Source organism: Zosterops lateralis (genome assembly GCF_965231275.1).
Source record: "Zosterops lateralis genome assembly, chromosome: 3".
NCBI lineage: Eukaryota > Metazoa > Chordata > Aves > Passeriformes > Zosteropidae > Zosterops > Zosterops lateralis.
This window is the reverse complement of record NC_139764.1, coordinates 18,547,375-18,572,310: the sequence shown is the minus strand read 5'-3', so window position 1 is coordinate 18,572,310 and position 24,936 is coordinate 18,547,375. Positions and strand designations below refer to the sequence as shown.

Sequence of the window (24,936 nt, the reverse complement as noted above, 5' to 3'; positions counted from 1 at the left end):
AGATTTTCTGAGCATACTTCAATAGCTTGTAGCAATCCTTTTGCATCTTTGATGTTATAATGTCTAATATTGCAGTATGAATAGGGAAATAAAGCTTCTGCTAGAATTTGATGTCTGCAGTTTCTATTTTTGTTGGTATTGTCTGGAACAGGGAAGACCCCTGTTCCAGCCTGTTTCTAGAGCCATCTTCTCACCTTTGGTATCTGGGATATTCTGAAGTTGTGACTGTTGATGACAGTAACTTCTACCAAGGCAGGAGGCCCAGTGCTTTCAGTGACCTCAGTTTTTGCTTCTCCTTTAATGTCACTGTCAGTTCTGTGCAAGAAAAGGCCGAAACGGTTTTGAGAATTTGGCTAGACCCTTCAGTTGCCTGACTTATAAAGCCATGGAGTAGGTCCCTGAACTACAAAAACTGTTCTTTCTTCACTCCTCCTGCAAGTAACATCCAAACCTCATCTGTGAAGTAGAAAGAAGTGGTACCTTGGTCCACTTATCCTTGAGCTGTGTGTAAAGATGTGACCATCTGAAGCATCTGAAATTGGAGAGCTGAGTGTACAGCATAAGTTTTAACAGCTCACCTGCTATCTCAGGATCAAATGGTATAATGTTTTCAGTGAGTCAGTTGTTCTTGATAAGCACAGTGTTTTTGAAGTATTTTCTCATCTTTCGTCTGAGATAATAAAATTTAACAGATCAGTAGAAAAAGGAACTGGTTTTAAACAAACATTCCTCAATACATGAAGATAGAAAAGGGGCTTAGGCTAGTATAAATCCCATTATATTATTCTAGCTCAGGGAAATCTGTTTGGGGAGTGAAGATTTGACATATATTTTTATTTTCAAGCGTCATACTAATTTATATTACTCAGCCCTTTAACTGCCAAACTGTAAAAGTCCATTACTCTACTGAAAGGAATATACAAATTATCCCCTGGCACTTTAGGCAGGAGTTTTACATATACACTGTTATTCTATCAGCCAGCTAGCTGCACGATTCTATTAAGGAGTAAGTGAGAAAATTATATTGCCTGCAAACTAATTGTACAAAAGACTCTGAAATAAGTAATCAGAGCCCAGTTCTTTCTGAAAACCAGCCAGGAGATATTATAAATTGCTCAATCGCTCTTGTCAGCCCAGTTTAAAGACCCAGAGCTGCCATGTTGATTTTGTTCAGTGTATAACACAACTTCCTCTCCAGCTGTTGACAGGACTGGGCAAACTCATATTTTACTCTCCTAGCTGCTCAGTTTCAGCCTCTAGCATCTTGAAGTAAGCAAGGAATTGATAGAGGAATTCCTTCCTCTGAAATAAAACGCAGATCTGAGTATCTTGAACGGAAATTTGTATCTAGAAGTAAATAAGAAATTATGAGAGCTCTAATGACCTGGAATGTGCAGTAAATTCAGGTTTTTAACAAAAAATAAATCCACTAATACTTGGAGTGCTAGGTGAAACACATTTTAATATGATACAGATATCCACTGCATCTACATGTGAACTGGAGACAAAATGTTAGTTCCTTGAACTCTTACTGCAGTGTAGCCATGTTCTAAAATGCTGGAACACTTTACAGGGACCAGCTATGGTCATTGGTAAGATGTGGAACTTTGTTTCTGTTCCTGTAACTGCTGAGCTCATTGGAGGAATTCTTTGCAGCATCTTCCAAGTTTATGCAACACCAAAAAGGAAGATTGAGCATCTGCTGTAAAATACAATTCATTAAAGAAAAGCAGTTTAAATTTAAAGGAGATTCCCCCTGTAAGCTAAAGTACTGGAATCCAAGTGACTAGAATAATAGCTCCTTTTAGCATTCTTTAGGTGTCAACAATTTGCAGGAAAAGTAAGTTACACTGTGCCTGCTGCACACTCTTGCATAGTTTGCAGAAATGTGAAATGTCAGTGTATGGATTAGAAGTGTGTGCATAATGAAATGAGCAGTCTTGCATTTCTCTTCCTGGTTCTGAATGCTACTTGTTGGTGTTGGCACCTGTTCCTATTAGAACCTTTGTATCTTTGGACAGGAGCTCTTGCCACAGTGGGAGTGTTCCACCTGCCCTGGTCAAGAGCTTTGCTTCCTGAAGTTCTCTGTTATAATCTTGATGTTGGTTTTGATCAAGATAATTTCTGACCTTGTGCAAAGGTACCTTTGATCTTGTGCAAAGCATTTCTGATTCCATTTTTCTTCTTTATTTATTTTTTTAATAGGGATTGTAATACATTTATTACTGTAATATAATGATGTTCATTACATACAATTTGTGAAAGCTTTGAAAGTCTTCCTGTGTAGTGGTTGTGCCTTTCTAAGAATGCCTTGTTAGAGTGAGAGGATAATGTGAATCCTTTTTTAACCTTGCCCTTACCATCATTTTCTACCTACCCTTCCAAAAGTATTATTTCCTAACTTTTCTAATGTGTATTGGAAAGACATTTTGCAGGAACTGTTATGCTGAATTCCCTACCCACCATATCCCTCAGTTTCTTAAATAGCTTTCTCCACAGCAGCTAAGAAAGGGGAAAAGGACTAAACTGCTTTGACTTTTGTCATTAGCATTCAGGCATACCAAGATCTGTTTTACTCACCAGCACTGCTAACATGCAGCAATGACCAAGAGGAAGAAAAGGCTGCTGCAAGGCCTGAAAAGGTTGTGCCAAATATACTGGTTGTGTTGGCAGAGTATACATTTTGCCATGCAGACCTCCTTTAGCATAAATACTTAACCAATTTCCAATAGATGTAAGTGGTTTAAGTATTACTTCCTGTTGAATTAGCAGTTGCTGAGCATTTGAGTCTTTGTGCAATCCTGCAATCCACTAATGTGATATTTAATGAGGAGACATCAGTCTGCAGAAAGGAAGTCAATATAAATCAGTGTTTACGAAGTGTGATGAACTCTGAAATATTTCATCAATGTTGTGGTCCCAGGCAGACTCTATGCTAATTATTAGAACCTGTGCATGTTTCAGGGGACTTTGATGGACCCTGAGTGCAGCAAACATGGAGCAGCAAAATTGCGATTATGCTCGGACTGTCTCTGATGGCAATTTATGCATTTGGTGTGGTGACCCCTTGCTTCCCAAGAGGGCAATAAACAGAATGCATTTTCATTAAGATACTAATGCACTTAATCACAGGGGGAAAGGGTTAGAAAATAAAGAAATACCTTTAAAGCAAGATGTGACAGACTGATCGGGAAGATACTTTATTTAAAAGTCAGTTTCCCGGTGTAACTTCTGACTGTTACAAAGTCTGTCGTACTGGATGTAGTCATGGGCAGTAAGATGCATGGCTGGGCAGATGAATAAGCTGAGCTAAGCTGTTTTATGAAAAGTGCAATGGCACTAGGGCAAAAGAGAAAAGCTGTTCTCCCATTTCAACTTGGATACCCCAAGATGTGTTTTTAAAAAAGTAGACTACTCGTGTATTTTACTCATTCATTTGCAAGCTTTTATTTTCTTATTTTTGATGAGATATAATATGTATTAAGCAGTAACAACAAAGAAAAAAAGAGACTGGTTTGCCCAGGAGGGCTCACATTTCAGGATCGAGTTTGTTGTAGGCCTTAAGAGGGGAACTGGGAAAAGCAGGGGCAAAAGCAAGCATCTCTTTCAGTTCTTGTTATTCTGGCAGCTTGGCAGGAATGATCCTGCTCCTGATGCCTCTTTGTATAAGAGTTTGGTTTTAAAGTACAGAGAGAGGAGATGTCCTGGAGCCTGGCAATTGTAGAACATGTTTGATGTGTTGGTTACAGTCCTGGTGAGCCCTGCCTGGTGCGCTGTGCCAGCTGTAGTGGAAGAAGAAGGGTGGAACTCCATAGTACCAGTCACAGTTGATTGTGCAATAAAGCAGTCCTCCTTTTCTGTTCTGGGCAAAGAGAAACTAATGAAATTGGCTAAAAAGGAAAATGGAGAGTGCTCAGAGAAGGAGCCTAAGCCTATGGCTTGGTACAGAAAATAAATGACAAAATGTCTTTCTTTTACCAGCAGGAATAACATATGTGAAGGATTTTGTTAGGGACCATATTTGGAGTGAGACAGACTCACATTAATTGTGGTTTTGTGTATATTTCTTTCATGTAGAGGTCTAGATTAAAAAAAAAAAAAGAGCAAAAGAACTTCCTCTTTTAACCTAGCTATTTATTTTTACTTGAAAGACTTTCCTTTCTGTAACACTGCTTACTCTTGATATATCCCAAAATGGAATACAATGGCAATTGTATGAGTACTTTTGTGTATTTTTGGTGTGAGTTAGCCAGTGACTCTGAACACCTCTTCCCCTGTCTGTGCCATCACAGGTAACATAGAGTACAGCTGCCCCGCAACGAATGAATGTGAAATCACAAAGCGCAGACGCAAGTCCTGCCAAGCCTGCCGCTTCATGAAGTGTCTAAAAGTTGGCATGCTGAAAGAAGGTAAGACTGACCACCTCAATCTTTATCACTCTGCAAACACTTGCTACAATTGTAGGGCAGTCAGGAAAGAAGAGAGCCTGGTGAGTGTTTTAATCAGTTATTGCAAAGGCAATTTTCATATGTACTTGCTCTTTCTGACATCTGCTTCTAAGCTATCGAGTCATGCTTTATCCACATAGAGTTCATCATCTTGTGTTGTACAGCAAAGTGTACCTCAGCATTCAATCTCCTTCAGTAAGTAACTGATAAAATAACCATCAGAATTCTCAAAGGTTTCTTTCCTCCATTCCTTATCCACTGTTATTCTGTCCCAGTTCTGGCAGAAAACCAAACCACACACTGTACCTTCTTTTCCCTGCTTTTATTCAGTCTTCATTCCATCAGGACAAATGAAAGGGTTGCTTCTAAATTAAACAAGTGTAAGTATTGTGTGTGTGTACTGAAGTTAGTGTAACTACCCTGGAGCAAATTAAGGTACGCAGAAGAGGAGAATCCACCCCCTCCCTTTTTTGTCCTAAAAGTGTCTGAGAACCCCTGCCCCTCAATGTAAGTATATATTCAATGTTTTAATTTGTCAGTTACATTTTGAAGATACTGAGTGTTAGAAAATGTACTAAAGAAATGGTGCTGTCCTACTTGGAACCTGCTTCATCTATGTTACACAGAGAGGTTTCCTCAAATCTTGGTTGCCTGCTCTGCACTTACATTGCTGTTAATGTATATGCAAGGATACACTTAGAAGTGCATGTATTATATGCATTATTATTTTAGGGTACTGTCACCACCAAAAATGATGCCATGGACTTCTGAACTAGATAAACATTTGAAACAAAATCAACATAATATTCTCTAAGTATTAGTGGAGAGTACTTTGTGTTAAGCAGCCACTTCAAAACAATCCTATGCAATTTTACTTTATCAGTGCTTGAAAACTCAGCTTTAATAGCTGGCTGATTTTTGCAAATGGTTTGGTGGTAATGTAAAACAGGTTAAGTATGCAGCTATCAGAGTAAAATCCAAGAAACAGCATAGACCAGTGGTGAGATGATGGGCAAATTAGGCCTATCACGCACCTACAGACATATTCTTATTGGATTATACTTACTAAGAATAAACCTTGTTCTGTCCAACTGCTTTGGCAGATGCTATGATCCTATGAGCCAAATCCTGCTGTCCTTAGTCTTACTTGAGCAAAACTCCTGTCAGATTCGATGGAGATTTTGCCTCAGTAAGAACGGCAGGATTTGACCCTCTCTTCGGTGGTGATGGGATGCCAAAATCCTCCTGTAACTGACCACTAGGAGTAGTTACTTGAAAGTGAAATTATGGTGCTTAGATAAACTGTAAAAAGAAAGGGATGACTGGGTATGGCACCTTTTGAAAGGGACTGTGCTTCTTACCTTTTTTTTTTTTAGAAGTTAAGACCCTCTATCATTAGTAACCTAATATACAGATATATTGAGCAATTTCTTTGAAAATGAAACAGTGCTACCAAGAGCACATGCAGGTGAATTGATTTAATCCTTTTCCTCTAAATTTTGAGGGCACTTGTGCATTCATTAACATATATATTTTAAAAAATCTAGGTGGTGTGCAGCTTCTGTGACTCCAAGAGGAAGTAAAGTGTCTACTCTACAAATGAGTAATTAGCTCAGCAAATTTGTGTGCAGATTTGCTGTTTCTGCATACAATTTCGTTAACTGAGATAATTTAGTTAGATGATACAAATGTACATTGTGAGTCTTTTTTTTTTTAATGTTTGTTTTCCATGGATTCAAATCACTCCCACAAGTTTTCTTAGTAAGAATTGCATACATTTTCTGCTCTAAAGGTACATACCTTTTTCTGAATGTTTTACAATGGCAAAATAAATAATTGCTTTGAAAAGACAATGTTGTTTCTGTACTACCTAATACAACAACCTGCAAGAACTTTTCATATGTAAAAATGGCCACTAAAGGGAGAAGAAAAAATAAAATGCCACTTTTACTTTTTAAACCATACTGATCCACAGTACATTTGTAGGACTGTACTTGTAATAAAGATTTTTTTTTTCTTGTTGGAGGGTCATTTTGGAGCTGGGTATTGTTTTTACCTATGAAAAAGTCTGGAGATGACTTTCTGATTTGGAGCACATCCTTTATGTACAGAATCAAGAAAGATGATATACTGACTTCTTTCATGTGTAAAGTGGTATAAATTTATTGATTAGCATGGACTTAAAATAAGCTGAAATTATTCTTGCTGTATCTCAAGTGTTTCTTTATGTACAGGCAAGGATTTCAGTTCCATGCAGCATGTCAGAGGTCGTGCTGCAGTAAATCTATTCAAATGTAAACCTGTTCAATTCAATTACCAGTTTATAATAAAATTTGCTGCTGCAGCCTCCACGTTTGTCACAGCAGTCTCTACATGCTGATGGCACAGCATGCCTGGAAATTGACAGCCTAAATCTATTTACAAAAAAAATTTAGTTGCAGACCTGAAATAAAATCAAGTTTAAGCAGCTTTGAGAGAAGCATCACATTCCTTACAAGAACAGCACATCTGCCAGGGTGCATCTTCTCCAGAAATCTTACCTTGTTTGTGGGGAGTTTTCTTGTAGCAATTTATTCTTAACAAACAGTTTTTAAGTGTAATCCAGAGTGAAACAATTATCAGACATTGTGCTTCCCTTCACATTTGAAAGGACTTTACTATATTATTATTTTGTGTATTGTCATGTAAATTTAATTATAAGAAATCACAGTACCTGGAAAAAGATTCTGAGTTTTAGCTTGGCTTCTAGGGCAAGGTCCAAAAACCACTTATAGCAAATGTAGAATGGCTTCCCTTATGACATCTGCATGTTGAATCATTTATGTGACAAGATAATGGTGTTTTTCATCAAGCATCCAGTGTTTCTGTGGGAGACATGGTGCTAAGGTTGTGGGGCTGTGTTTGGGGTCGAATCCTGGGAGGGAATTGGATTTCTGGTCACATGTAGTACAAGGTGGAGTAGGGATTTTCTGTGCATATTCTCATGGATATTGGTGGGCCTTAACCAGCAGCACCTAGATCAAGATTCTTAATAGTTTGTAAGACGTGGGCCAGAAGCCAGAGGAGGAATGCTACAGCAATGCTGGGCTGGGCTGGAGTGGGATTGAGGTGCTGGCTGCATCTCCTGTTGGGTATCATAAGAAAGTTTGTACAGGCTGATCTGGAGGAACACATCACTTTGGTTCAGCCCCTGGCCTGTTACTTGAAAACATGGGTCTGTGGATTGTTTTTGAGTATGTTATACTTTGTGCTGTAGCAGTCAGCAGAGGCTGATGAGCTTTTAGGCACAGGACAAATATGAGGGTGTTATGTTTTCATTTGCTTTTCTAGGTAAGGGTTATTAGCAGCGAAGCTGAATACATTGCACTCAAAGAAGAAAATTTACATTCTTCTATATTTAATTTTGTGTGTGTGTCAGTGTTACAAAGAATCAGATTTGCAGGCATCACAATTGATTTTTCTACTGAAATGCAGTTTCTTTGCATTTATATTTTGGTGGATTGTCTCAGATTCATGAGAACAGATGAAACAACATTAAAGATTCTTGTATAGTTTAGGGAGAAACTTTTCAAATGTATCCTTTGAGATTTCTTGAAATAATATTGCAATTGCTAAAAGGGTGCAGGGAGACATATACAACAATTTGTCCATTTCAAAAATGAACATTTTTAAAACATTCAGTAGTTTTTAGTACTGTTGGTTTATAATCTCTCTTTTAAGTTTGGCCTTTGAAACTCTTTGGAAGCCAGTGGTTAGTTTGCTTCAGGTGGTAGAATTAAATCTGTGTTCATGTGTAAGATTGGGTATTTTGGCTATTTCACTTTTTATACAGCTAGTTGGACTGAGAAAAAGGGGTTGATTTTTTTTCTTTTCTAAGAAGAAAAAATGGATGTAAAACTGCATAAGACGTTATGGGGAATCTTAAGTAGATATTTGACTTTTTTTTTCTATTGCTAGGTGATCTGAGTAGAAGTCAACGTTTAATCTTTAATTAGTACTATATACCTATTAATAATATTTGTGGAGACTATTTACTAGCATTATAGGACAGATCTTGCTCCGAAGAGCTTCCCATGTGAAATAATTCCAATGGAGTAATTATTCCAAAGTAAAATTACTTTTTGTTTCAGCTACAGCCTTTGTATAACTGTTTTTACAAGAGGTTATTCCATATGTTTTAATTTTCTCCATAGAAGCAAAGCCTTAGCCTTAGTTTTACCTTCCTTTGTATTGTAGGGAGATTAAAAACTACAGCTCAGAGGGGAATCTGTTGAGTGGCAGTAATGCAGCTTTTATACCATCTGAAATACTGTATCCTGTTTTTCCCCTCACAGTTCTGTGCAGTACTAGATTGTATTTCTTACAGGACTATTGATACCAAAACATCTCCTATGTATCTTGCATTTCTGGTATTTGTATGTTTTCAGAATTTGTTATGGACTGTGTGCAGTGGCTGATCTGCATTGCTTGTTATTTCAGAAAGTCTAGTTCCTAAATGAGTGATACATGAAAAAAGAATTAAAGTTTATATGAAAAGAGAAGTATTCTACAATAAAATGGCATGGGTTGCTTCATGTAAGTATGTTTGTATTTTCCTTAGGAATGGATGGCCTTTACAAATTATCATCAGTCACTAGGTACCCAGTTAGAATAGGCAGAGTAACAAAATCCCAGCTTAATTAGTCCTGCTATTACAAATGAGAGAACAGATCCTCACCAAGTATTAATGGAATCTGTTGGAGCTGTGTTAGATTGCTGCTCATTTGGCAGGTTTAGCAATCTGCTTTGGGGAAATCAGCAATATACCTTTTTGTGTCTGTGAATCTTTACAGTTGCTTGTTCATGAGCCATCCTTCAGGCTTTGAAAATGAGCAGAAACTCTGTGAGCTCTTCATCTAGCAATGCTGATTTCATGTTTAACCATCACATCTTCTCATCACAGCAGTGCAGTTTGCATGTTGTACTTGCACTGCTCGATGAGTAGCCCTTAACACTTCTCATTCATTAATTTGCTTGGGTTTTTTGAGAATTCATACAGGCCCTCAAAGAGACATCAGCATCCCTAGGGAAATGGTAAGGCAGTAGTTAGAATCTGCCTTGCAAAGAAATCCTGGACTTTAAGTGGTTTTCTTCAGCTGTGATCTGAATAAAAGCAATTACTAACAGTTTCAAAAATGCTTGAACGTTTTTGGATGGTCATGTAATGAACCAGATTATTATACAGGTTATACTTTTTCTTAACGTGCTAAAATTGGGTGTATCAAAAATATTTTTGTTTCATACTTTGAGAGATTTCATTAATTCAAATACAAGGATACATTTTTAAAAAGAGGTGTATGTATTTTAAGGCATAAATTACTGAGTTTATTATGGAAAGACTACCGTATAAACATCTTTGGCTTGTGTTAAGCAGCAGATCGGATTAAATTATCATATTGATCCTTTCTGGCTTTGACAGTCTATGAAAATGAATCCAATACAGCAAGGAGAACAGGCAGCTTGAGTTTAGTCTTATGTAAAGAGATGCGTGATATGTAGAGGAGCAGATTAATGGATTCTCTCTCAAAATAATAAATAAAACTAAGCAATCTTCTTTATGACTAAAATTGTGTTATCACCTCTGTTTTGAGGGTAGTGAAAAAGCCTGCTTAATAGGATTCCTTCTAACAACATCTCTTTTGAAAAGACCTGTGCATCAGGCATTGCCAAGGTAAATTTCTCTTACAAGTCTAATACCATTAGTCTGCCAAGACAAAAGCAGAAATTATTGTGGATGAAGTTTTAGTTTCTGCTGCCTTCAGAAATCAGAACAAAGGAAAGGAGAAAAAGCATTAATGGTATTCAAAGAAAATATTTCTGTACAGGATGACAGTTAATAGAGCAGCAGTGACCTCAGTGATATTTCTTATGCTCTCTATCGTAATACTACACTTAAGGAGCTCTTCCATTAATGCAGGATATTAAACAAACCTCCTGTGTTATAACATCAAGAGATAACATAGTGTGTCTTCTGTTGATGTCTCAGCTCTCTTCTATGTTTCAATGTGTTATGAAGGAATTCAGTTTCTAATGCAGATTTTTTTTGGAGCTGTTCCTTTTCATCTTCTGTACCTTCCTTTCCCCCTTTCTTTCCTTCCTTCCCCATTCACCCATTCTCCCCTTTTCTTCTTCCCTTTTATTTTTTCTTTTCCTTCAATTTTACTTCTTTTTCCGTTTTTCTTTCCCCCTTTCCCTTTACACTCCCTTTCTTTCTTTCATTCAGCATGCGCTTGGATTAATATATACTGGGACCTGTTAAATCTCCTTGGAAACAATAGAAGCTAATCTCTAAGTGTTGTTGATGTTCATAAGTAGGCTTCTTTGCTCCTAACCAAAATGTGACCTGATAGCCCAGTTCACACATTAGAACTGACAGCCCAATTTGTCTGCCCTAAAACGCAGCTCATGACTATCCACTCTCTGTAACTGATGAAGAAGGACAAACTATTCAACTTCAGGTTAGTGTTTATAGTCAGCTCAAGCAACTAGCATTTCTATTCATCCACTAGAAGAATACACCAGAAAAAGAAAAGACTGGGGATATGGATATTGTTCCCAAGTCACACAAAAGCACCTACAGCTTCCTACCAACTGTCAGCCTCTTGAGAAGTTTTCATGTTGCTTGTGTTGCAGTGTTGTGCTACTCTGGTTTGTGTTCTGTCTCTGAGTATTTTGGGGAATAAAACAGATATCTCAGCAGTTCACTGGACTTGGTCTTTAAATAAAATTTCTCTTTCTAGATAAAATTCTGTTTTACCATTGTCCCTTTATACAAATGCTCCCTTTCCATAAAAGAGGAGATATGAAGTGGGTGTGGAGAAAGCAGTATTGCTTGTAAGTCTGAGTTTGAGAACTATTTACATTTCTTGGCTTTACACAGATCTGTAAGTGGAGATGTTTTTGTGTTAGTATTTGCAAATCTGAGGTCAGAGCTGTTTGCTGGCTCACTCACCAGCAGCTTCCTTGAGATTAGCTGTTAGGTTGGGTCTGCTCACACAATCATCGCTACTGAGAATCCCAGTGACAGCAGTTGTTTGCAGGGTCAAACAGACAAAGAATCCTTTCAACCTGAAGTTACTTTGTGCTTTCATTACTGAAAATGAGTTTGAAAGATTTTGAAGAGGATTAAATTTTACTGTAATTTTCCTTACATATTACTTGCTCAGAATAGGAAGGAGTAGGTCCTGCAGTTTCATGAGTCTACTTAAATTACTATTAAAAATTAATCACTTTGTGCTAATATTTTCTCATCATAATCTGAGGTGGTTAGCTGCACATCCTCATTTGTCATATTCCTTCTTTTGATCCTGAAATAAGGAAGCAGTATTTTCCTAATTTTCTAGAAAATATTCTATTTTTTGCAAAAGTTTTTAGTTGGATTTAGCCCCTATGAACATTTGCTTATGCACTGGAAATATAGTGACAGCAGTATAAGTGATAAGGATAGGTAGAGACAAGTCTGGAGGATGCAGGACTTTTCCCATGATCTCACAGACAAGTAGCTGCCTTTCATTCTTGGTCTCTGCCACCCATAAACACAGACATGAATGTGGCACTGCTGTTTATTGCAGAGTACTTGAATTCTTATACCTGTGTCGTGCCCTGTATTTCATAGGGCTCATTTTGTAAAGAGTAACATTAATATAATTTGTATTATTCACTTTTTTCTGTTTCTGCTGTGCAGATACTTGTACATCCTTGCTTGAGTGGAATAGGTGTAGCATCTCTGGTAGACGTGCATTTAAGGGTAATGGATATCCTGATCTCTATAGTGCCACTCTGGAACCAACTGCTCTGTATTTTACTCAGCCCTTGCCTGGGCAGCACTCATATCTCCTCACCAGGATTCTTGCTCTGTAAAATGTTCTTTGAAACAACAGAATGTGTGGTAGGATTATTTGGGGTGAAGGACTGAAATGATGCAGGTGCTGGTAATTAGAACCCATGTGGCAGATGTTCAGACAGACTTTTGCTGCTTGGGATGGATTGGCACTGAAAAGCTTGCAGGCCTAAGGAACTCTCTTGGCTTCTTCACTCAGTCAAAGCAATAAATCTGTTGAGAAGCAAGAAGATTTCCACCTGCAGTTGTTATCTCTGACCTCATACAGTGTTATCCCTCAAATATTTCACACTTCTTAATTTCTGCTGTCCTACAAGAAAAAAAAGTTAGAATCAATGTGGGGTTTGAGACATTAATGAAACTAAACAACAGTCTTCTCTCTGTCCAGTCATTGCCCTTTTAGAAGCTGAGGAGTTACTGCAAAAGGTGAGCCTTTGCCAGTTCTACTCACAGAGTCACTGGAATACCAAGTTGGAATATTATTTCATTTGGTGTTTGTAATGTGGCTTTTGTGGTTAAAGGTCAGCAGCCTGAATTCTGAAATAAATGTGATCGTCTGCAATGAACTGTCTCTTTGTCAGATTTCGCCATGCTTACTAGCTATGCTAGTAACAGATCTCATCTAACCAGCTTTTTCTTTTTTCTTTTTTTTTTTTTTTTTTCTTTCTTCAGGTATTTTTATGACAGAAAAGGGAAATTATGAGGGGAGTCTGTTGTGCTCACAGTAGTCGCTTAATATAGCTATTAATCTTTATAAATGAAAAACATAGCTTTATTTTAAGCTTCAATAGGCTTTTATTAGATAAATGATTCTGGAGAAAGTCAAACAAAGTGATGTTAAATATATACACTTAGTGAATAATATCAATATTTTCCTTTTTGCTCTTTATTGTTCCAGCAAACTTAATACATGTATCTATTTTTATCTTAAGCATCTGGTTTAAGATGTAAGATGAGAAGTCCATTTGATTTACAGTTTTAGTGTAGCAGATCCAAAACTAACATTCCATACGACTTGCTTATGTGAGGTCTTATTGCAGTCCATGTTAAAACAGTTAATTATTAAAATACTTAGAAAAATTGAAATACTTTCTAAAATAAAGTCTGTGTGATATTGTCCCTTAATCAGCTTAATTCCAGTCTGTGCCCTTAGCGGCAAAATTCTTGGTCTGCTGTAAATATTTATCAGCAAAACTGCTTGAGTAGCAATAGAGAATGTTGGTAACTTACTGCATGCTGAGCACATACAGATCCTAGGAAAAACCAAGTAGTACAAGGTCATCATCCTCATCTTTTGTCTCCTTTTCTTTCCCTCTTCAGCCAGGCATTAGTCCATACAGTGCTGTTCTTGTCATTTTTAGTCAACAATGTAAAAATTACTTCACCAATGCCCTCTCTCTAATACTCCTTTCAGTCCTGTGGGTGGCTGACTGAAGATGAGCCACATCTTTTGTTCTGATCTGAATCCATCAACAGATCAGTCATCTGTCACTTGTTCAACACTTGTACAGCCACATGTTGCTTTTCATGACAGTCTGCCAGATAGTGTTTACAATGTTCTCCAACGTCTGTAGTTCCTATGCTCTCTCATTTTCATATTTTCTGTAGTTCAATCCAAGCTTTAGAAATGGGCACCTGAGATTTCATTGCATGGTCAGTCTCACATTTCAGTGGATAACATTTGGGAAGTATATCTTGTTCTAAGTTTAAGTGCTGAGAGAGGTCTTCCTCTGAACTGACTTTTCTGGTCACAAGCCACTTGCTGGTCTCCCTGTCAAACTTCCAGTGAAAGTCCTTAAGTTGCCATTTTGAAGGCAGAATAGATTGCTAAAATCAAAATAAAGGAAAATGAATGTGTCCCTTAAAAAGTAGCAATCTGTTTTATAACACCAGTTTAAATGTATTCTTGCTCAAAGTTGTATTAGAAAGTTTCTGTTGAGTTATAACTCAGGTGAAGAATTGGGCTGAGATAATAAGGAACTGAATAGGCTCTCCCTTCTCAACAGCCCTCAAGAACATGACCCAAAGTGCAAGTCTGACTGTATTTCAGACAAAAAGAAGTTGGAACACCTCTTGAGTCTGGTGTTCACAGCCATAGTCTCTGCTGGTCTTCCATCTGCTGGAGTGTGCCACATGGCCATTGCTTGATCCTGCATGAGATGCAGAGGGATGCAGTAATTGGAGAACAAAGCCACAGAGTAGCTAAGATGACATAAGGTCCTTCTCTTTTCTCTTTTTATCTTCTCTCATTTTCATGACTTTCTATTCATTTTCCTCTTCCACACCATAGTTGTATCAGAAGAATGGTGATGAGAAAATAGTTGCTGTGAGCATATATCCTCCAGGCAGGTTTTTTCCTGGCTGGGTGGGAGAGAGAATCATTAATTTCTTGAGGTTCTTGTTAGCTGACTCACTGTTTCGTGAGGACTAGTCAGGCTGCATGACTGTATTTCCTTCTGGGCATCCTGATACTGCTGGAGATATCCATCCTGGCAAGTTGCTTCAGCTCATCTCCAATTAAAATACTTTTAATGAAAGTATTCTTAAACAGAACTGATTAATGAAGTTAGAAAAAACCATTTGAATGCAGAGTATTAAGGCTTCCAACATTGGTGTTCCTCTCTAGGGAGATGTGTGCAATAAGAAAGCACTTGGAATGTTAGCAATCCATCCCTTTTTGTTCCCATTTATTTTCTCTAATTTCCTGACTTTTTTAATGCTGGTTAGGTGAAATAAGTCCTCTTTCCCTCCCCTTCACCATTCCCTCTCCCTTTATGGAATAGCCCATGACACATGCCTGTAAAGTGGCTTCTTGGGAATTTGCAAGTCTTTGAATGTGTTACCTGATTAAAGGGATGTATGTGTCTTTAATTCTCGTCTGCAGTTTCACCTCTGACCCCATCTGTTAAAGTGGAAAGGAGCTGAGAGTCAGCAAAGTCCCAGATTCAACCCAGATAACCTGCAGTGTGCACATTTGAATGCTTTAACTCCTCGGTTGCCCCTGAAAATTACATACTTAATTAAGTGGCAGGTTTCATTGGAAAATGTGGAGGGTCTGATATGAGACAGGTGAATTGTTTATTTTGTTGATATGCTTGAGGTAGGGTAATTTAGACCTGGCTTTGCCTTTTCTATTAAAGAAGAACATATAGAGGTGAGGCATAAATGCGTGTAAGATCTTGTTTGCAAGTGTGTATTTTCATTTATTTATTATTTTAATAGACCAGTTCCTTGTTTACGGAAGTGAAAACTCAAACCCCCATTTTACTTGCTTTTTGAAAAGGAAGCTGAATTACATGGTTGGAAATGATGTTGCAGTTTTAGGTGGAATTTTTAAATACCTCTGAATAAGGCAGTAGAAATAATGTCATTGAAATTTGAAGTAGATGACATGAGGTCATTTACATTATATTTTGCTAATATTGTGCATTTTTGCAGAACCATGTAATTGTGGCATTTTCTGTGCTTTAAAGATAAATACCATAAGTGATGGGAATATCCCACTGTGTTTGGACCTGTGGGTGTTTTGATTTTTCCTCTGGTCATTTTCTTTTCTAGCTTTCGAACACTCTTAAAACTGAAAGGATTTTCAGTATCCCAGATCTGTCTCTGTTCTCTGAAAGCTACAGCCAAATTCTTCCCCCACTTACATCTGTTCAACTCTGGTGGTTTCACTTATGCTATGTGGCTGTAACAATGCAGAATTTGTCCTAATCTGCCCTTTCTTCTTCGATGGAGAATATGCGCGTGCAAAGTGTACGTGACCACGGTAAGTTGAACTGCAAATAGAGAAAAATGTATGTATTTTGTGTATGTGTGTGTGTGTACACACACATAGATAAACAGCACACAGATAGGTTTGATAGTATATCTACTGTACATAATATTGTAAATGGTATCTTGCTGTGCTGGAATCCAGGCAATATGAGTTCAGTACTAAAGTGTTCAAGTTGCACCTGAGCTAGCTGGAGCCTGCCAGCCTCTGCAAGCCCACTGAGAGCATCTGTCTCGCCACCACCTTGCTCACGCTGTGTCCTCTGCAGGCTCTCCGATTCTTCCGACTATGAGCATAAATCATCCACCTGTCAGGAGCTCGAGCTGCCTGGATTATGCAATGCCTGCCTTCATTTGGAGATGGTGTGAGCAGAAGATTGCGGCAAATGGTTTGCATTCATTTTAATGCCGCTCCCGCATCTCTTCAGCTTTAATGAGGGTTCAGGGTGGTGACGACTCCCTGAGACAATGAAAGTCCTAGAGACCTAAGCTTTCTTTGTACATTTGTATGGCCTAGTTTAGATTTTTTTTTTTTTCCCCTGGCTTTTCTCCCCTCCCTTCCCCCCTGCCCCCCACCAAAGAAATGAATGGCTTGAAAATTGAGGCAGAGAACTGGTACTACACAAAGCCAGCTGTCCATAGCTCTGCTTTTTGGCCTTGTAATACTTCCCTCCAGCTGAGCAATGAAGAATTTAAAAATCAGTCATGTTTAATGTTGATTGTCCATTTGTGCTGTCTAAAGCCACATAGTGCCTAGTTGTTTGTGCCTTCACTTGAAAATATTTGTAATAATCCCACCTTTGCATTTTATTCAGTTACAGGTATATTGAATTATGTGATCAAGGGTGGCATACCGTGTTGTATATTCCAAATTTAAAATACAGATGTCTATATTAAGGTCTCCTTGTATTAACAACAACAACAAAAAAATCAACTTAAAAATTGTCCTATTTCAGCTTGGTAGACCTGAATTAATCAAACTCCTTATTCACACATAATTTTTATCATGAATTATAGACAGAATAAATATTAGTATTTATTCATCTGCGTACGCAGAAGGAAAAAAACAGAGATTGGGAGACAAAAGCAGAAAAGTCCTTTCAAAGACAAATGTTAGAGATGGCTAAGGGGTAAAGATAATTTGTGCCTTCACACCTAGTATCTGTCTGCCCCTAACCTCATACAAATCCCACCAGATTATTGCAGCTACAGCCTTTAGACTGTAGCCTGATGTGATTGTCAACCTTCTGTTCTTAGTGGCCTGAAAAACATGGGGTAGTAGTAATAGTAAAATACTTAATTTTGATACTGTTCAGTAGTTAGCAGGGGAAGTCCATGTTTAGTAACTTAATGCTACAAGTTTGCTGGTTTTCACCCATATTTAGTATATATAAACAACAAACTTTTTTAATACATTTGAAACACCTTGGGCTTGTGCAACATGATTTTTCTGCATCGAATGTGTCATGAGCTTGTCAACACTTTTTCAGAGAATATTCCTTTTACATTTTTGAGAACACCTGTGATGAGTAGACAGTAATACCTCCATTTTACAATATTAAATCTCAGAGAAAGAGAACAAGAATTGCTTAGTAAAAGTCACATGTGGGGTGAGAGGCACAGCTAGAAGTGGAACTTCTGCTCTGAGGTTAACGTGTCATTCAGCCTGGGACTTCAAAGTCCAGCTGTGTCCACCCCTTTCTCACCCAGTGACTGAAAGAGAGAAAGGTTTATTGCTTGTTCATTTGGGGTTTTACTTTTCTCTTTTTAACACTTCCCATTACATCTGAACTCCTTGATCAGTTACTGGTGAAAAGAATCCTAAAAAGTGAAGTGAAATTAAGGGCAGCTTTTGTCAACAGGGAAAATAAAGTGCTGTATTTCAGTGTACCTGTATATTTCCCAATGATATTAATAGAAGATGCTTAGACACATGGAGAGGAATCTGTGTTGCCAAAATATTCAAATTTTTCTCTCAGTGAAAATTTCCCCAGCTGACAAGTAGCACGAGTGGCAGCTGAAGGTGGAATACACAGTGTGTGGAACAACACTTGGAATTGCAGCAGTGCCTGGAAGCTCTGCCTGTGTCTACTTTCTGCTGCCTTGGTCCCAAAGCCAGGGGATTTCATGCAACCTGGTCATACTTAACTAGGACCACACAGAGCAAGGGAGGTTTTTAATAGGCTGTTTGGGGAAGAGTGGAGACCCTAGTGTGTGTGGACTTTGAGATCTTTACTGGGAGCCTTATTTGCTTTTGCTTGCAAGCTACCCTTCCATGCCATTCCCTCCCCCCTCCAGTTTTAATTTGAAGGAAAGCCAGCAGTACTGCAGTTTTATGTAAAGCCTCAAGTGAACTCAAAAAAGATTATTATTTCTCACTTTGTCTTTACAGATAACTTTAAAATTTTATGCGTCAGAACGCGGGATTATCTGAAGACGCAAATGTAACACAACACTGACAAAATCAGATGAAAAATCTCACTCTTTTAGCTATGAAGAAATTAGATTTATCATCAGAAAAGCATTCTCTTTTCATTTTCTGAAAGGTGCTTTTTGACAGACCCTTTGCAGTGGACGTCATGCTCACAAAACATGCTGTCACTGGGCTATTTGAATATGGTGACAGGCTCATTATCATGTTGAAGACAACTGACAACACTGCAGACTAGAAATGGACAGGCTTGCCAATCAGCTGTTGAAAGGATTGCAGTTGAAATAGAGGTTTTTTTTGTTCTAAGAACAGTAGTACAAATTGACTACATTAATTCTTTTTATTATGGTTTCATACACTGTAGTTAAGGGTCCGTCACTGTTTCCATTATAAATCCCTGTTTTCAAGGGTTTATTAGTAGACCATAAAAAATGGTTCCTGTTGAAATTTTGCATTAAAAATAAATATTACCCTAACAGAACAAAATTTCTGTGGTAACTGTGTGGAGGAGGGAGGGCAGAGAAAGAGGGATTGACTGATTTTTAGCTGAAAATTGCATAAAGCTGAATGAATTATTCTTTTTATAGAATCTTAGATGTCCAAGAGTTTTATAGACAGATTTGTGCTTTGGGAGTTTACAATTTCAGGATGCGGTGCTGCCAACACTTATTATGGGATGGGATTTTCCTGGTGATTTCGCTGGAATCAGTAAAGCACCAAATCTTACCTGCAGTAGTAGGTATTTGCAGATTCAGGTTGACTACTCAAACAATCTTGAAAAGTTGTTTTGCCTTTTCTTGAACCACAAAAATAGTCAGGTTGAGGTTTTTTGTTTTGTTTTAATATTTATCTGGGATGTTAAATGATTATCTGAGTTTCAGGGAGTTTTGCATATATAATGACAATCCAAGCAAAAATGATTCCGCCAATATGCTCCAGTTACTTGAAGTGAAAAGATTGGTGGAATTTATGGGCTTTAATCCAAAGTGGTAGTCCTGGGATGTCCTTTAATAATGGAATTTCCCAGGTGCTGCCGTAGTTTCTAGAGTGCCCTTAAAATTTCTGTAGCCATCCACAGCATCATACTTCTGTTGCAAATGCAGGAGTGTCTGCTTTGACAGGTCTGAACAGCTCACAAGGTATCTTCTGTTTATCCCTGGAAGCAAAGATGTTCCTGTGAGTCCCCTGAGAGGCTGATGTGGCAGGCATTCTCCGAGCACCCCGTCACACCTCAGCACACGGGCACCGCACATGGTGTCCGCAGTCGCTTTCCCCGGTGCCATCCCGGTGATCCCACTGCTGTGCCTCAGCAACAGCCAGCTTGTGGAAAGGGAGAGGTGATGTTTCTGCAGCCAGGATGATTGCTTTAGTTTTTCCACATCCTCACTGTAACAGTCAGAGAGAGCTTTTTCCCAGGAGCTGGAATAACTTTTTATTCCTTATGCAGAGGAGAGTGTTAAATCTGTGTGAGGGCTCTAAACCGGAAGGAACTGAGGTTATATTTTTTAAGAGGAGAAATCCAAGTTTGCTGGAGAAAAAGCATGTTGACCTACCTTCCTGCAGAAATGGAATAGGGAGGCCAAGAGTCCTGAAAGGAGCAAGGCATTTCCAGGAAGCCTGGTGGAAGCACAGATCTGAAAGTTACTTATAAATTGTACACATAAACTAGGTGTATGTGGCAGCAGTATGTGTGTATTGGCTCATTTATATTCTGTCCTGAGAGCCTGCCTTTCTCCATGCTTTGTGCCGGAAGCCTGGATCTCTCTTCAGGTTCCAGCTCCATTTGGTGGGTCAGATGGAAGAAGTTGGGCACTATGGTACATGGGAGGTACATATCTTTTTGTGGGAGTCAGTTAAGTATAAATAAGATATTGAAATAGAAAAAGTCCACACATAGACCCCTCAGTTACTAAATTAATTTACCATCCAAAACGAGTTTTAAATATATTCACTAAATATTTGGTGAGAGGCTGATCCAGAAAGAAGACTGAGTTTCGCTTAGTATATTTTGCTGGAAGCTTACAAGGAAAAATAATTTTGCTTTGTAGTTCTGTGGCTTCAAACATTTGCAGCCCTAATTGATGCTCATTTGATTACTTGATTTCAAAGCACAATCAATTACCTTAATGCATATCACTGTTCTCACAACTACGGTGATTGCAAAATTGTGAATGTAAAAATGGAAGTCACTTCTGAAAATTAAGTCTGCAATTCTATTTGCAAAGTCAGAACTCTGACTCTCATGAATTACAGCAGCATAGAACAGAGGAGTATATTATCATATTGCCTGAGCTATTATAATGTATCAGGTCAATTGTGTGCATACTTAAAATCTTTAAAATATTTATGCTTCTCTGGTGAAGTCAGTCATGTGTTTCTAGGAGGAAACATTGTGAAGTTATAATAACTAATGCAGGATGTAAAAAGTAGTGTTTAGTTGCAAATTACTAAGGGAGTATTTTGTCTTCTCATGAAGTCATGGCTCTACAGAAGTCAATGACAAAGTTGCTGTTGATCTGTGGGGAGATGGGTTTTCATGGAGTGAGTAATTCTAGTGATTAAATCAGGCAATTGGAATCAAGACTTAATTTCTATTCCAGAACAAGACACTTCTACTTAGTGTGCCTCCAGCAAAAATATAATAGATACAATAATATGGAGTTCACCTGCATCTTGTGAGGCTTATTGAATTAATATTTATGGAACACTTCAAGATTCTTTGATAGAAAATGCTATATGGCTGCATACTATTGCAACAAAGTTCTGAAAAGCAAATCAATCTGGAGTTAGTCTTATCTCATCCAGTTATAACTGACTACTGGAGCTGCCTATCTTGTGAGAGAGAAGAAAGAAAAGAAAACTAGAAACAATAAGCACTAGAAAGAAACCTCAATTATTTGGAAAACCTTGGGCTTAATATTTCAATTAACTTTTGCATTTTGTGGTTATAGACCCTTTTTTAATGCTTTGCCAGCTAGATTCCTGATTGAAACCAAACATAATGTGTAGTGACTTTTGGTGGTTTGAGAGACTTAAATTAATATTTTCTTCTTCTACTGTAAATTGCCTCAGAGAGCATACATCCTACACCTCGCCTACCAGACATGTAAATAGCATTATCTTTGAATCATTGGTTCCAGTGATTCCATGTATGAACAAACACTGTTGATTCATTGATGCGGGGTTTTTGTTGGCTAAGTATTTTTATATTTGCTTTTGAAAAGAAAACAAATATTCTTGCTGTTAAAAGCTGCATTGATTTGAAATGAACTACACATAAGGGTGGACTAATTACCTTTTTTTTTCTTTTCATCAATCAAACTCTAATTACCTTTAACATGCCTCTGAAAAGTTAGCAGAAGACCTGCTCAGCAGTCTTTAAAGAGAGTATTACAAAGAGCACTGCAGTGAAAAAAGGCCACCACAATTTTAACTGTACTGAATGGACATTGGTTGATTAAAACTATTCCTATCATGCAAACAAAGCAGCTTATCAAGTGTGTAACTTCATTTTGCCTATCACCAAGTGCAGGAAGAAAACTCTGAATCTAGGCTATGAAACCTGGAGGATATTGATGTTTTAGCAAAACAACACAGGCATGGAATATTCTTTTTCCCCAGGACTGACCTAGTAAATTGTGCAAGCACCAGGAGAAATTTTGCCACCTGTCCCTTATAATCAAGGCCTGTCCCTTACTTAGTCTCATTTCAGTGATATAATTAAATGACACCATTTTCCCATTTATGTTGCTTGAACACCCTGCCAGAATCCTATAGTCTTATCCAGGTATCCAGGAATGTGACTTAATTTCTTTCATCTAAAGCCAAAAAATAATCATTTGAACATGGTCCCTTGTCCTAATAGCTAGCCCAGCATGGTATATTAGAATACTATTGTTGCAGCATTCATTGCAAAAATCAATAATCCACTAGATGGAGCAGAATAGAAGTGTAAAAACTGAGTTAAGTCTGGTATTTTAAGGAGCAGAATTGAGTATCACAGTGCCAGAACTCAGACAAAACAGCAGAAAAACACAACAGTAGTATTTTTGCAGTGTGTAGTTCTAGTAAACCAACCAGGTTTGCAGTCATTCATGGATTAATGTTGCAGTTCTCCTTTTTGAATGTCTGTTTTTCGCTAAGGGATAAAATGAGGACTAATATCTGCTCTAGAAAAGGCGATGATGAGAAAATTTTGGGGAACAAAGATGTTTCTAGGAAAGAGAATTTTTTTTTCCTTTCCTAAAGCAGAAGCAGTTTTTTCATTGGAGAAACAATAAGAAGACAATCATAGAAAGGAATCATAAGATTTATTTTCCAGAAGTTGTTACTCATTATTTTCTGGATAAACTGAGTTATTAGGATATTTTGAGTGGATTTTGGATGTTAAATCACAACCTTTTTAATATAAATAATCCTTACATTAATACCCCCTTCAAAGATCTGCAGGAACATGGTGACAATTGTATAAGCAAGTAGAGTGATGAAGATGGCAGGCAAGGCTCCAGTTGCACAGTTCATCCAGTTTCTATTGCAGGTGTACATTAGGCATGGCTTATACCCTGCTGATTCTGTCCTGGGCCTCCTGTGAGAAGGGGTGGCCCATTATGCCAACGTGAAGTGGCTGTTTGATGAAAATACATGTGGGTAAGATGGATCTTCAGTGCTGAAGTTACATGCTTTGCAAACAAAAGGAGAGATGCAGTCAGTATTTTAGGGAAACGGCTATCAAATTTGGCTTGTGAAATCTGTAAATGGGCTTCACTGTGGCCTAAGCAAGGCTTTGAACCCAGGTCTCTGCAGATGGAAGCCCCAGGCATTAACCATTTGCCCTGTCTGCCCCTCAGGTTTGTGTTTAATAAAATGCTTTAGATAGATGCAGGTGAGCTTTATTTGCTTAATACTGTTTGCTTTGCTTTCTGTGAATGAAGATTTGAAGAACTTTGATAAAGTAATTTAAAAGTTGTCCATTTCCATATTCCTGAATATTTTTGTGTATCTGAAACTGCACTCTTCAAATTTCAACCTTCCCATAGAAGCCTTCCTATAGAATAAATGTGGAGGTGATACTTCTTTTTTTTTTTGGTCTAAATAGGAAGTTGTAGCGATTAAAACCTTCCCATTCTAATCTCTAACTGCCCCCATTGTTTTGGTGTATTATGGCAGTGCAATCTGAAGTTTTTTCTTACTCTGGAAAGGACTCTTACCTTGATTTCTAATTCAGATGGTGTAAAGCATTTATGCTACTTCCCATCCCATACTACTGCACAACATTACTATGAGCTGTCTGCTGGATTTCTCCCCATTATTATTCTCTTTTTTCAGTATATTCTTGATTTGTAAAATAACTTTGGGATTTACTGTTGTTTCAAAAATAGCAGGTGTTAACATTTGTAGTTATGCATACATTTTGGGAAAAGAATAGCCTGAACTTGAATTACAGGATATCTTTTGTCTTTCCTTTTTTCCTTCTTACAAAACAAGCTAGTGTTTTGTCTATCAACAGATGATTTTTTTTTCCTTTATTTTTGCCAAGTGTTCACTTGCGTTTACTTTAAATCAGTACAATATGCATAGAATTAATACCCTGGTTTTCTCTGAAATACCAATTTTAGTCACAGTGGCTGATAATCATCAGTTTTTCTTACAACTGTAAGGCTGTTCTGCTTCAGGTTGTTTGAACCAATGCATCATCATGAGCCCATGGATTACAGGCCACAAGGGTCTTTGTTGAATACAGTTCTAAGTTAATGCTTCTGTCTTTCTTGTTCTCAGTGTTGGCCAGACATTGAGAACCTTCTGAGGTCATGTTGGGACAGGATATCCAAATGAGCCAGGAACTGTGCAGGAGAGTTGTCCAAGTCCTTTTTTGAAAAAAGTGTTATCTTGGTGCACACTGGTTGGCACACAGTCTATAAGTAATCTATCTCAATTCAGCTACAATTTTCCCTTATTCTTCCTTTTACAAATATTAGTGCATGAACCTGAACTCTTCTCTTTAAAGTATTCTTCCTTCCCTTTTCTCTTTTCCCAAGGACATCTGTGCCAAAACAGTTTTTCAGAATGCCCGTGGTCTGCTCTGATGTTACTGAAGTACAGAAAGTGTCCATGTTCAGCATATCTGAAGAAAAGTAATTTGAATCTTAGTTTTATACTATCTCTGTCCATCAGTTCTGAAGCACACAGAGGGCTAAGACCCATGAGCTGGGTGTCAGTGGTAACATGTTGAAGATAGCAATGAAGATCATGAACTGTAGCAGGCTTGGCCTTAAATAAACCACTGGTTTTGTGAAGGGGGTAGAGTGTGGACAGGACATAAAACCCTCTCATCTCTCTTTTTCCTGTGTTGGGCACAAAGAAAAGATTTTGTCTGTATTGAGAGAAGAGAAAGTGGGAGTTCTTTG

The 24,936-nt window shown here is 37.9% G+C and overlaps 1 protein-coding gene across 42 annotated transcripts in view; it reads left to right on the top strand.

Moving 5' to 3' along the window:
• The window catches only part of ESRRG (estrogen related receptor gamma), a 393,084-nt gene that overhangs the window by 277,671 nt on the left and 90,477 nt on the right, over positions 1-24,936 (top strand). For all 42 annotated transcript variants that reach the window (XM_083857929.1, XM_083857950.1, XM_083857945.1 and 39 more), the window contains one exon: positions 4,293-4,409. In XM_083857929.1, coding sequence (XP_083714055.1) covers positions 4,293-4,409 — 117 coding nt within the window. The remainder of the gene's footprint in view (positions 1-4,292; positions 4,410-24,936) is intronic.